The sequence below is a fragment of the Hakea prostrata genome, chromosome 7 (assembly GCF_041222555.1).
Source record: "Hakea prostrata isolate BN-2017 chromosome 7, UWA_Hpros_2, whole genome shotgun sequence".
NCBI lineage: Eukaryota > Viridiplantae > Streptophyta > Magnoliopsida > Proteales > Proteaceae > Hakea > Hakea prostrata.
In genome coordinates this window covers 59,309,595-59,323,541 of record NC_142606.1, presented here as the reverse complement: position 1 = coordinate 59,323,541, position 13,947 = coordinate 59,309,595, and the positions used below count along the sequence as shown (strand labels likewise).

At 39.6% G+C, this 13,947-nt stretch overlaps 2 protein-coding genes across 2 annotated transcripts; one reads left to right on the top strand and one right to left on the bottom strand.

The window, feature by feature from the left end:
• Positions 1–425: 425 nt before the first annotated feature.
• Positions 426–7,762, top strand: HAG2 (histone acetyltransferase of the GNAT family 2). Its single transcript, XM_089162047.1, has 10 exons — positions 426–699; positions 805–846; positions 1,046–1,155; positions 1,807–1,875; positions 3,701–3,739; positions 3,814–3,890; positions 4,013–4,112; positions 6,135–6,222; positions 6,376–6,536; positions 6,770–7,762. Exons 1-10 carry the CDS (start codon positions 624–626, stop codon positions 7,418–7,420), a joined length of 1,413 nt encoding a protein of 470 aa, XP_089018173.1. The 5' UTR covers positions 426–623; the 3' UTR covers positions 7,421–7,762.
• Positions 7,763–7,986: 224 nt separating this feature from the next.
• Positions 7,987–12,288, bottom strand: LOC149011511 (oxidoreductase/transition metal ion-binding protein (DUF3531)). The gene is made up of 7 exons (XM_089162048.1): positions 11,740–12,288; positions 11,451–11,536; positions 10,898–10,976; positions 10,751–10,810; positions 9,409–9,530; positions 9,181–9,252; positions 7,987–8,489 (listed from the first exon to the last, which is right to left on the bottom strand). The coding sequence occupies exons 1-7, from the start codon at positions 12,127–12,129 to the stop codon at positions 8,387–8,389; spliced, it is 912 nt and encodes a 303-aa protein (XP_089018174.1). The 5' UTR covers positions 12,130–12,288; the 3' UTR covers positions 7,987–8,386.
• Between the last annotated feature and the right edge of the window lie 1,659 nt (positions 12,289–13,947).

Below are 13,947 nucleotides of genomic sequence, written 5' to 3'. Positions count from 1 at the left end.
CATCTTGTCAAGGAAAGAACAATGTGTCCCACACTCCCACTATCGCTTTTAAACCACATAGTAATGGGGCCCACTTGTAAATATTGAAAAAAATTTAGAGATAAAAATCTTACTTTGTGTTTTAAAAGTGTCAGAATAGTATATTGTGAATCCGGATCATCTCCCCATGGCTTCCTGACCACAAAAACCAGTGGGGGCCCACTGGTGAAAAAGTTTTTTTTTCAAAAAGTGTTTTTTACCGTGGGCCCCACTGATTTTTGTGGTCAAGAAGCGTTGGGGAGCACAAAGTGCTTTCCTTTCCCTCGGGGTCGCAGATCCGGACTCGTATATTGTTACCCCTTGACGAAAAAGCTGATCTGGACTTGAAGGGAGGATCCAAAGTGGTGAACCGGAGCCTGTATGGTACCCACCCAAGTGACAGAGGCTGGCTAGTCTAGGTGCCGGACCGGAAAAGGAATGCGAGTCCATTCTAGTTACCAAACGCAGGCCTATACATTTCCCCCTTTTTTTTTTTTCCGCTGAAAGCAGGCCTCTACTCTGTATAAATGTTCTCCTCTTTCATATTCTCTAATTTCCCGCTTCCATCTTTTCCCGCTCCCAGAAAACCCTAAATCTCTGCAAGAATGGGACCGAAGCAAGCTGCATCTCTTGTGCCATCTGAGGCGAAGAAGCGTAGGCGTGTTGGATTTTCTGAAATTGGTTAGATAATCCGGACCCTAGTTCTGTATTCTTGATGCGTCTTTGATTCCTTTCTGTTATTTGCATGCGTTCGTCTTATCCTCGCTCGTTTCTGTTCTATCTCAGATGTTGGAATTGAAGCTGATAAGTGTATCAAAATCTTAATCGGTATGAGTTTTTTTAACCTTCTTTCTTCTTATGATTCTTACGCTGCATTTCTTTTTTTATCTTTTGAGTTTCTTGTACACTTCTTTATAACCTTTTTGAATGCTCGTCCTCACTGTGATGCTTCAGCTAAAATTGACAACATTAGCCTCAATATTGTTGAGCTTTTGTTTGATGTTCATCTTATTTGATTATGTTGTAGTTAGTAGCAAAGACGAGGTAAACGCTGGAACCGGCTTCTGTATTGATGCAGTTGATTTGAATCGGTTTTTTGGTGAAGACGGGAAAATATATGGTTACAACGATTTAAAGGTGATTTTACATTCATATCGAAAAAGGTCTTGCATTTGGGTGCTCTGGTTTCGGTCTATTGGTGCTTCTGATATGGAACTTGACATCTTCTCCTGACCGCTTCCCCTGCTCACTCCAGTTTATCTTCTTGTGGTTTACTTTGTTGCTCATGGCAACCCATTTCTACTTTCAACCCAATTCAAATCAACTAAACTGAGCCTTATCCCACCTAATTGGAGCTAGTCCTAATTATCCAGTTCTTCTATTCCATTCTTAGAAAAGCCCAACAACAACAACAACAACAATAAGCCTTTTCCCAACTAAATGGGGTCGGCTACATGGATTCTTGCCCTCCAATCGGTTCTGTTCAAGGCCTGCGTCAGGCCTAGCTTCATTCCTTTCTCACCACTTCTCCTAAGGTTATCTTAGGTCTACCCCTAGCTCTTCTAGTTCCTTCTATATGGATTATAGCCCAAACAAATCTTAAATATTCATAACCTGTAGTCCTTCCACCCCCCCCTCCTCCTTGTGTTCATCTTCTGCCTTCCTCTTGTATATTCTTCTGAATATTTTGATGTATTTTTTTTACTTGTAAGTTACTATTCATTTTTTTGGGTACATGTTACTATTCATTTTCTGTGCATTAAAGTATTTCCAATATATGTTGTGCAGATTACCGTCTCATTTAGCAGCATTTCTTTTCGAGCATATGCTGATATTAAATTTCAGAGTTCATCCGAGGTAAACACTAAGGCCTGTTTTGGTATAATTTTGATTTCATGAAAAAGTAAAAAATTAGATTTCTTTTTTGTCAAAAGATTGAACTTGTTTTGATTGTATCAATCTGAAATATTTCAAGAATAAGAAATTCATTTGGTAACTCAATTTATGAGAAAAGACTGAAGTCGGCTAAGAGATAAACTCTTTACCCATCTGCATCCTCTCCAGATTAATCATCAAACTAAAAATTGTATTCTGCCATGACAAATGAACACTTTGACCAGCCATTTCTCATTATCCTAAATCAGCATCTCTGTTTGTTTGCTGTTGTCATCGCTGCTGCAACATCCTATTTGTAAACACCTTGGCGTCGTTGCCTGTCATCCTGAAACCCCTCCCATGGCCTGTTCCACCAAACCCTTGTTGTTTCCCTCTGCAACGTCCCAGCGTCTAGCCCCTCTCCTGCTCGATGGAGTGCATTTTTTTTTTATTTCGTTAATTGGCATAAACTGCATAACAGATGTGCCACTAAGGTCATATCTCCAACCACTCGATGCCTCAGTGATCTAAGTGCATCAGTATCATTGCCCACAGTAGCCTCTTTCTGCAGCTTGAATCTTTAGGTCTTCAATTTTTATTTTCAATTTTAGCGCATGCTGCTACTATCTCGATATCGTTCTCAGAGTTCCTTCACGTTTAGGTAAACACAATCATGACTTATGTAAGTGTCTCTACTGTTTATTCCTCCAAAGCTACAGACCAGCTTAGCCGTGAGGCAACCACTGGTTCTTCCTGCAATACCATATCTCCTTTGTTTGCCAGTTTTACTTTCTCTGCTTGCCACTTACAGTTGCAGTCACAGTCAGAGCAATCGTCACCCATTTGGTTGTGACTTCCCACAATTCCTCTTCTTCTCTGAGTACAACTCCACCGTGACCCAAAGTACTTGCTCTACTGCCTCTGCTCCACCTCTCTTGCTGTCTAAACCCTAGTAATCATCTCCATTATTCTTGCAACCCCTGCAACATGCCATTGCTCTATTAACCTTGCAAAACTCCATGCAAGACCAGTCCTATGTGCAAGCACTGATTGAAACTCACTCTTCCCTGGCCTGTTGCTTTATTATCACCCAAAACCCCCTTTGTCTACCTACAACTCACATTTTTACGGTTTTCTTTGGATGTAATGTTGATTTGCCCATGTTTCAAGTCTTCTTTGGAGAATGTTACCATTGTTTTGAAATGAAATGCATTGGAGCTTCTATAAGACATGTGCTCTTTAACACCTTGTGTGAAGTGGATAAGGGGCAATTTCAAGTTCAAAATTGAAGAAACTCTTCACCTATTTCAGAATTTCATGTTAACCTGATTTTGATTTCTCATAAATAACATAAAATTTCAGACCAAACATTGTTGCAATTTATAATCCCAAGAAACAAAATTGAAAATCATACCATAACAGCAGTTAGTATTGCTTGCATTTGTTTTTAGTTCATATGTGTTCATGCTGTCAGTGAACCATTATGCTTTTTGAAGCACATTTTTGTCCCCTCATTTGGTGCAGCATTTATTTATTTCCTGAGAACTCTTTGATGAACTGGCTAAACAGTAGTTCTCTAGAAGGATAACATACTACCTTTTCTTTCTTGAATGAATAGATGACATACTAGTTGCACCTTATTAAGTTTATAAAAGCTAGTGCTTTCTTTCCTCAGGTTCTTGGTTTGTCTTGCTTATTGTTGAAACCTTTTCACATTTAGCCACAAAATCAAACATGCCTTCAAATTTCCTAGGATTTAATCTTATGGCTGCATTCTAACATTACCTTATCATGATCTGTTGTAAAGGGAGGGAAAGGGATCACCGATCTGAAATCTGCACTTCAGGTACCATAAACCACCTGCTTGAACTATCTGATATTTTCCCCACTTGTATAATAAAAGTTTGGTCATTTTGACAGAGTATTTTTGGTGAATCTCTGCTTGACAATAAGGAAGATTTTCTTGAAACTTTCTCCACAGAAAGCAGTTACATCAGGTACAGGTGGCTGCTTGTGCATCTTTAGTTTGACTGGATATACCTGAATGTATCTGCACACATTTTGCATATTCTACGCCTTTTTACTGAATGCTTGTTTCCATGTTTGTTCCCTCTTTCAGTACAATTATCTCAAATGGGAAAGTTATAGACTGCAAAACCTCCCAGGAGTGCAGTAACAAATCTAACAATCATTTGGAATCAGAGGCAAATACTGTGGAGGTTCTATCTACTGCTCAATTTTCTTGTTCTCATGTGCATTATATTTTGTTGTGCCAGCTGGAGTTTAAAGAACTTAATTCTTATAGGTCCTCTCTTGAATTTACCATAGTGACAGTCTCTGTAATATTTGTTATATGTTAATGAATATTTTAAATGAGTGATCTGGGAATTGGTTGGTATCTTGCATGGGTAACTATTGTATACATGGTTCTTTTTTGTTAGTTATCCCTCCTTTTGTGATTGGAATGATGGTTAAATTGTTTAGACCATCATTTTTCAACAACAACAACAACAACAACAACAACAATAAGCCTTGTCCCAACTAAATGGGGTCGGCTACATGGATTCTTGCCCTCCAATCATTTCTGTTCGAGGCCATGCTAGATACAAGGCCTAAGCTATACATATCCTTTCTCACCACTTCTCCTAAGGTTATCTTAGGTCTACCCCTAGCTCTTCTAGTTCCTTCAATATGGATTATATCACTTCTCCGTACTTTATGGTCTCCGTTGCGTGTCCACCTCAACGTCTCTGCTTATCACTTTGATCCTGACCAACTCTAATATGATCGTTTCTTATCTTATCCATCCTAGTTTTGCCACTCATCCATCTTAGCATCCTCATTTCTGCTACACTGAGTTTATCTATATGATTCTTTTTAACAGCCCAACACTCTGCACCATACATCATAGCTGGTCGAACAACGGTCCTATAAAATTTTCCTTTAAGCTTTAATGGAATACGCCGATCACATAAAACCCCGGGCCGCACCTCCCTCCACTTCATCCACCCTATTTTAATTCTTTGGGAAACCTCATCTTCTAAATCACCTCTTTTACTTATGATTGAACCTAGGTACCTAAAACAATCACTCTGAGGAATCTCTTTATCGTCAAGTATCACCACCTCATCATCTGCCCGATCATGACTAAAGTTACAAACTAAATATTCTGTCTTCGATCTACTAAGTTTAAAGCCTTTTGATTCCAAAGCCAATCTCCATGATTCTAATTTGTTTAGACCATCATTTTTCACTTTTCTAAAAAATATATATACTGGTTTGACCTTAATGTCCATCGTCCAGAATTGTGTTTAAGATTACTGCTTCTTTTCATTAGCTGTTTCTGAACTGCATGATCTTGAAAACTACCTAAAATAATTTCCAATCTGTTTACTTCTACTTTCTTGAACTTCTTTTGCATACTTCCCTTGAGAGCATTAGCAATAAAAAAAGGACAATTTTTTACCAGTGCTCCAGTACCTACCTTGGAACTTGCTAAATTGTCTCTCTCTCTTGACTGCACACAGGCACAGACACGAACACACAACAGAAGTTTATAGTTGTACCAAGCCTTGTGTGATATTAATATCAGTAAGGTTGTGAGAATATGCTCCACTGGTGCTTCTTGGAGCTTCTTATTGGCACACTAATACTCTTGAACATTTCCAACTTGAGATTCCAAAGAGCCAATGATTCTGGCTCACTTCTTGTTGCCCCTCCAGTGCATGATTAGACTCCTGCAGTCAATCTTTTTATCGAGTTACTTGTTATGTTTATCACCCTCCAGATGGGCTATTGTATATTGCATACAGTCTGTAGTTAAAAGTGTCAATGAAAAGATCAGCTTTATTTTATTTGCATACCATTTAGGGTTTCAACTCAGGATTTGTTTGGTCCTAGGAAATCTTTCTGGGAATTAACACTAATAATATTTGAGTTTCTGCTGTAAATGTTTTGAGATCATTCCAACAATGTTAAGTGCATTTTCCTATGCTTGATCAAACTACATACATATCCTACTATGATTTTCCTTAAATGGGATGCCACTATAATTTTTTTGGGGTAAAAACTCTTGATGCCAGAGTGCAATTTTTTCTTCTCTAATAACCCTTTCCATGACGGCCATCGTTCTGGCATGCAGATTACCCTCCCCACACTGGCAGAGTAGGGAATCCTCTCCCAAATTAGTTTATAGCTGCTGAATTTTTTTGACATTCATGATTCTCTCTCCCATTGTGCAGCATCAGGTCATTCACCTGACTATAAACAGCTTGCCTGTTGGACAGCTGTACAGTCAGTTGGTGCCTCTTGTACTTCTTCTTGTTGATGGTAACTTTTCTCACCTGAGCTATTAGAAATGTACATTATAATAATTTGTAACTACAAGTAGGGTCAGTGTGTCACTTATTACATCTGACCTTCCGCAACCAGTCTCTAGTCCAATCTGATGTTAATTTGTCACCAAAATATGCTTCTGTTCAGGTAGCAGTCCTATTGAGATCACGGATCCAAAATGGGAGATTTATCTTGTGGTTCAGAAGACACTGGACAGCCAGAACAACATTGACTTCAGATTGCTTGGATTTGCAGCTGTTTACCGCTTTTATCGCTACCCTGATAGTTTTCGATTACGTATCAGCCAGGTTTTGTTCTCCTAGATACTTACATTCACCATATTGGAAATTTTTAAGATATTCAGTTAGTTACATCATAAACATCAAGACAGTTGCACATTCACTGTTTTGCAGAAGATATCGTTCAATAAAGTCACTCTCCAAAATTGTTTTTTAGATTTGCATGAAAGTGACCATTGATATCTTTTGTGTTAGCTGTTCATCATCATACTCATGTCATGTTCACCTTATCGTTGTTGCAGATACTAGTGTTGCCTCCTTACCAAGGCCAAGGTCATGGCCGATACCTTTTGAAGGCGTTGAATGATGTAGCAATATCAGAAAATGTCTATGATGTGACAGTCGAAGAGCCATCTGACTACCTTCAGCATGTGCGTACCTGCATGGATGTGCTCCACTTGCTAGATTTTGAGCAGGTACAACAGGCAGTTAATTCTGTTGTTTCTCAACTTAATCAAGGGAATCTGGGAAAGAAAACTTCCAAATTTCAATTGGAACCACCTGCTACTGTAGTTGAGAATGTCAGGGAGAGCCTAAAGATTAACAAGAAACAGTTCCTCCAATGCTGGGAGATCCTTATCTATCTTGGTCTTGATCCTGTTGACCAGTACATGGACAACTACATTACTTTTATTTCTGAACGTACAAAGGCTGACATCTTAGGAAAAGACTCTGGGACTGCCAAGAAGCATTTGATTGATGTTCCAAAGGATGACAAGAATGACACATTTGTGATGTTCCAGACACAGGCTGGTGGAGGAAGTACGGTTGAGATCGACAAAAGCCAAACTAATCAAGAGGAGGCTTTACGTCAGTTAGTTGATGATCGGGTGAAAGAAATTGTGTCAATTGCAACAAAGGTCTCTTCACTTCGGGGTGTGAAGTCTCAGTAGCCATTGATAGCAACTTCTGGCGTATACTCAGTCTTGCTGCGCTTTACGCTTTGGTGACTCTGGTAGGTTTGGGTCACCAGGGACTTATTTGTAAATTATGTAGCTACATCAGCACTCTATGTACTTCAATGTGCTTATTTTGGTCTATGAAACTTTGCCATGAATGTCTCATCGAGGTATTAGAAAACTGGATCTAAATCTGATAGCTTGAAAAATGATTTTTGATCAGATTATTAGATGCTTCAATCTGTTGGAATGAGTCTGCACCTGATCAGATTTCTGTGGATGTATAGCTATGAGAGGATAATTGTGGGTTATGCAGCTTATGCTGGCTTGGTAAATATCCTATGGTGGTTATCTTGCTAAAAGCATTTGAGCCAGCAAGAGCCTGTTCTGATGTTTTGACCCAAAAAGAAACAATTATGAAATCAACGAAACTGTAAAATAGGGAGGAGGGAAGGCATCCCACCAGGTTTGACAAAAGGAGGAGCTGAACCTTCCCACGACATTGTACAATGTGAGCCCTTTTTCACTGGTTATAGCCTTTTATATACTCATGCAGTTCATATTCAGCACATACCTAGCCTTGAGTGCTGGTCAGAGTTGTTCTGGTGTGGACCTAATAGGACAACTTTGAGGTTTCATGTTAAACATTACATTTCATGCAATTACAGATGGCAAAAACATAAATTCCTTCTCATTTGCACTCTGAGCATTTAGTTTATACATGGTTGGACGTAAAGGGGGGAAACCCAGGGAATTGGGGTGGGGGAGGAGGGTTGGAATAACATCCGAATTCAGTTCAAATCATACATCTCAACATCTTATACTCAAGTTTACATCCTTTAGACACAATCTCCATCCTTTACCTGTAAAGTGTGAACATTTTCCTGTCATTCTTTGCATTCCCATCTCATTGGTCTGCAAGTAACCAGGGATCATCCAAAGTTGGTAGGTTTTGGTAACCTAGATCTTGTGAACACTGCACCCCGTGTCCTCTGATGTTAGATTCTCACTCCAGTTCTCAAATTCAGATCCCCCGAACACCACCTGTTTTATTCCAACATAACTGACAGCAAGAAATGCAGCAATTTGGTAAAAGTGAGAAACAAGAAACTGGAATGAGTTGGCACGACTAAAATGTTTCTAAGCCTGCATGTAACTGAAATAGCACGCGTGAAGGAAAAACAAAAGCCAGGGTATTTTGGTTATCGATTTAATCACAGTGACTGGGCATGGCACTAGTAAGGCGCTCATAATGCATATAGACAAGAAGTGTAAAAAAGAAAATGATCAACACACTAGAAATTTCATATACGTATTTTAAATTTATTTTCAACCCAAGTGCAGTAAATTGCAATAAGAATTTTGGAGATCAAAATTTGGTGATTGAATCTGAAAAGACAGTCAAATAAATTTTCATTGTAATGCAACGGGTGAAGCCAAGTCATAGAAGAAATTCAAAGGTGAAATATTTCCAACAAACTGAAATGCGCTCCCGGCTTTACATTTGGTTATAATCACAGGAACAAGGAATAAATATTGTATCCGTATGTCATTGTTCATGGTTCTCAAGTCACAAGGAAACCAGTTGCAGAAATAAGTTCTAACAAAAGAAACATCCTATGTGTGTTGGAAAGCTGACACAATGTCTAAATAAGCAGTCTTACTTCTCAGCAGAGTGAAAGGACACTTAACAAATGCTGCATGGTGCATGCAATGTTACTTTCAATTTAATGAGAGACAAGGGAGGAGCTTACTCTGAGCTTATCTGTGCCAAGGCATTTATCAAAATATCCAAAACCAATGATTCTCTAGTTCCAATATCAACCCTGGGAATTTACCAGATTAATCAGTATGAATAGTACAGGTTGTAACAGTCATATGCTTATACACAAAGCCAGGTTACAAAAAGAGCTAATAATGACCATCAGGAAGTAACTAAACTACTACTGACTATTTAACCCAAAATAACTAGATATACATACCATACACGCGCTAAATTATCTTGAACCTCAAAATCACCAATGTTAAAAAATGTGGTTGGCGTCACATTTGCTCCTTGAGTTGCATCATAGCTTGGCCTTTTATTCAAAGGAGACTGTGACAACTGCAGAGATTATATTTAAAAAAATTTAGCCTTGAAACAGCATTAGGAAAAGGGGAAGGGAGAAAGTATATAAAAAGTTAAACATGACTGTTAACGCATCTCCAGGAAAGATGGAGGAGTGGGGAAAAGTTGTGATTGTCAACTAAGGGATTAGAGCTAAACCGTTAAGGGAATCATAAAAAATAGATAATCCAATGAACACATGTTAATGGGTGGTTGATTACTTATCAATCTTAATTATCTACAATGGTTGAAAAGTTTTCTTTCTTTTTTTCACTAAAATGATCATTTGTATTAACAATAGAAAGAAGAAGAATACCTGTCCCCCCCCCACCCCCAAAAAAAATGTAATTGAAAGAAAAACAACGCCCAACAAGGTCCCCCACCCCAACCTTCGGCATGACCATCAACTAAACATCAAAACTGAATCTAAGTCGTTGTTGTGTGTCAATCAATAAATATCACAAATGCCACAAGGATATAACACCAACTAGAAGATCTTGCTTGTCTAACAGCTTACTCAAGATGCACCAAAATTTGATTTGCCTCCCTAAAATGGTGAGCAACCTTCCACTGGACATCCAAGAGTAACCTCCCTAAAAAGTTTCAATTTCTTTAACTTCAAATAAAACTGGCAGTCAAAAAATCACAGGAAAAAAGCCCACTGTAGGGAGAGACTCCCATAGCTGTCAAGGCATCATATAAGCAATGCCTAGCATGTCTTATGCTTTGTTAGCTACTGTCCTTATTTTTTGCCTCCTCTAACACCTTGATTCAATAGCTAGGTTGACAATCTCACCACACAAAATGGACCCATTCCAGACACCTTTCTAGGTCTTCCACATCATCATCATCATCCAACTTTACTAGATGGAAGAAAAGATGGAAGAAAAGATGGAAGTTCTTAAAGCCAACTTACATAATTGCTTTTATAGGATGGGATCACCAAAAGGATTCCATCAGTTATGGCTGAATTAATGAACTAAATAGAACTGATAAATCTGTGGATTATACCAACACAATTGGAGATCATGATATAGTTATCCTGAAAAGAAAATGCCGATTTGCTCAATAAGATGGATACTTGATGAAAGCTCTCATTAACTAGACAGCTAATTTTTTATTTTTTATTTTTGGTTTTGGGGGGGGGGGTTGGGATTGGAATGCAACACACTATCCATATCTTCATGCTAATACATGGAAAGTGTGAGAAAATTTACCTGCATGTTCATGGAATTGCATCCACCAAGACGCCCAATTATGTGCCATGATCGTATTGTCTGGAAATAAGTTATAAGAACCAAGGGCTCAAAAATTCATACACAGGAAAATAAAATATAAAAAAACTGAAGAGAAGTTACACTCACATCGCAAAATAAGGAGATATCATTTGGTAATGGAGCATTGTACAATTCGAACCATATATAGGAGTTTGAGAAATCAAAACTGTCAAGTGCCAAAAGCAGCAAACTAATCAGAAACATTGCCAACAACATACAACCCTCACATTACCATGTAACAGAAGATAATTCAGGATTCTGCAGAAAAGTACTTCAAACATTGTTTTGTCTAATATCACTAGGAATAGGAGTTGAAAAAGTCTCTATTGATCAAGTATGAAAATTCAGATTAAGATGATAGGTCAAACATTTTTTTTTATTTACTTCTGGGATGAGGGTATAGGTCATATTGAAATAAGTTATCCACAGAGCTTACAATTGCCACTCACTTGATTGATCTTACGATAAAGATAGAGATTGCAAAACTCACACATTTTACACAAAGTCCACCCATTTAATTGATCTTACAGTAAAGCTAGAGACTGTAAACTCCACATATCCTACAATGCCCGCTCATTCAATTTAGCGTTCTAAAGAGTAGGAATAAAAACTTAATAATAAGCGTATATCTGCAACTTACTTTTTGAATGTCACTTTCATGGGTACAGGGGAACCAGTTTTAGTTTGCAGTATTTTGCTTCTTTTCTTCCTTATTCTTTCCTCCACCTAAAAGAAATTCACTTGCCATTAAACCCATTGAAAATTTGCAACTCCAATGAAAAGAAAGCCACAAACACTGAAAGAAAAAGGAAAACCAACTAAGAATAAAGGAATCCGGGAGTCAAATCAGCCCTGAATCTTTTTTGTTAGTTGTGCTTTGCAGTGAAGATTACAGGAATCCATTAAATAATGGAATGAAGTAAGCTTACTCGGGCCTGGGCTTTTTCTGGGTTATCGAAATAACCACCAAGGAGTTCAGCGTATTCTGGGTCTCGGTCATAATCCTTCTCTTCTTTTCTCCCTCTGTAAGTATTCCCAGAAGACACCTCTTCATAATCTTCGCCTTCCCCTTCGTCCACGTCCTCTTCATCTTCTTCATTTGCTTTCTGCAATTTCTGGGTATCATTTTGTCCGCTTCGGTCGATTCTGGCAACTAGAGACGAGGTTTTGGGTCGCCATCGAGTACCTGAACTTGGAATATTAACAAATGGTAAAGGATTAGATGAAGCAGAGAAACAAATTTCGCCGGAGAAGTTAGAGCTCCTTAGCTTCAGCTTCGGCGACTGAAGTAGTGAGGTGCAGTGGTGTAAGATAAGCATCTTCAATCTTCGCCTACTGGAACTTTCTGTGAGGACATAGTGACCTGAAAATTTTAGTACCGGCAAAGTCGGTACAGCACTGTGGGTGACGAGTCACGACTCGGAGGCACTGTTTTGAGGATGGGCAATTGAATACCGATTCTCCAAACCTAGGGGAAATGAGCTTCTTACATCCACTCCTAGGGTTGGAGTCCGGAATCCCGAAAACTAGAGAGAACAATGTGGACCATGGAGTTCACATCCTTTACAATTCCCTTAAATTCCTATTTAGGATTGTGATATGTGGTAGTTAATTACTTAAGGGTCTAAATTAGAGCCAACGCATAGCTGTCCTAGTGGTGAAACCAACACCTCTTAGTGAAGATGTCTTTTTTTTTTTTTTTTTTTTTTTTTTTGATATGGAGAGATTATGATCAGATCGGGTTCATACCTGGTCCGACCCTCGACCCGGGTCGAGACGGAGAGATCCGACTCGCTCCCTAGCGAACCGAATCCGAAAGATGGCTTGCTGAAGAAGAAAGCTTATTCTGCAAGCGTGCCCTAATCCTACTTATGGATTAGGGTAATCACCCTAATGATGGCAGACTCGAATTGACGGCTGCGGATAATCATTATCGAAGGGATAATCATCGCATAACCTAAAGGTTATCTCAGGAGTCCTCTACTAGCCCAAACTAGTAGAAGTCTATTGCTCAACGGATCTAACTGATAAGATCTAACGACTACCCGAAGAAGGCTCAAGTGCATCCAACGAAGGAGATTCGAAGGTACACTCTATATAAACCTCACTACCATACAAGGTGAGGGGATCGAAAAAAGAATACTATTTGAGACTTAGGTTCAGATACATACAGATAGACCTAAACTATCAGCGATCTGCTATCTAGATCACCCTTCCCAGTTCTTCATTCCTTAAGCTCTGCGCTTCTAGCAGAGCCGTTTGTGATTAAGTTCATCAACTGACTTAGCCTTCGAAGGTGGACTCCCGACCCCAGCGGTCAGGCCACATCTGACGCTTTCGTTTTGCAGGACATCACGAGGAGATCTAAGGGCTGAGCAGATTTTGGACGCATCAATTGGCGCCGTCTGTGGGAAACAACTTGAAAAGCCATGGTGACTAGATCGGCGACGGCGCTGCACAACGCAATTCCGGTGTTCGGATCCACGGGGTGAATAATCCGGATATTCCCCGGAAAGCCAAAATCCTATCGAGGTAGATGGTGGCCGGGGAGGACGTAATCCTCCTCCCGATACAATCCAAGATCAATTGGATCGGGTAAAGATTCAACTCTTGGAGGTGAGCCAAGCACTCCGCATGCTCACCGGACGAGTGGTTTTACCACAAGAGCACGATCAACGCGATTCGGGGAGACGTGCATTGCCACGTGACCGGAGATTGGTGAAGACCGGAATATCGATCAGAATTTCCGTGAAGGAGACCGAGGACTTAGGAGGATCGATGATCAACCGAGGCGAGACGATCGGTTCGACGGACCGCAAGAGAGTACAAGCGATTCAAACACAAGGTTGGATACGGGGGTAAGAACTCACTCACCCTATCGTCGAAGAACCGTTCGTGATGATCGAAGCGATTCGCGACGAGAGGATTGCTCGGGAAGGATGGGCTGTTCGTGATGATCGAGTAGCACGGGATGATCGTGTTAATCGAGGTCGTGATCATATTCTTGAAGATCACCGGACCCAGATTGGTCGGGGATTGGCCAACATCAATGAGAAATTAGGGCGGTTGGCTAAGGGAAGAATAACCGAGGATATTTACTTAGTCATTCGGAAAACTCCCTTTGACGAGCCAATTGC

Coding starts and splice junctions, on each gene's coding strand:
- HAG2 (XM_089162047.1), top strand. CDS start 624: ATGGGACCGAAGCAAGCTGCATCTCTTGTGCCATCTGAGGCGAAGAAG. Junction 3,891..4,012: donor ACAGAAAGCAGTTACATCAG/GTACAGGTGGCT, acceptor TCCCTCTTTCAG/TACAATTATCTCAAATGGGA. Junction 4,113..6,134: donor CAGAGGCAAATACTGTGGAG/GTTCTATCTACT, acceptor CCCATTGTGCAG/CATCAGGTCATTCACCTGAC.
- LOC149011511 (XM_089162048.1), bottom strand. CDS start 12,129: ATGCTTATCTTACACCACTGCACCTCACTACTTCAGTCGCCGAAGCTG. Junction 10,977..11,450: donor ATGAAAGTGACATTCAAAAA/GTAAGTTGCAGA, acceptor GGCACTTGACAG/TTTTGATTTCTCAAACTCCT. Junction 8,490..9,180: donor TTGGCACAGATAAGCTCAGA/GTAAGCTCCTCC, acceptor TCTTGCTGTCAG/TTATGTTGGAATAAAACAGG.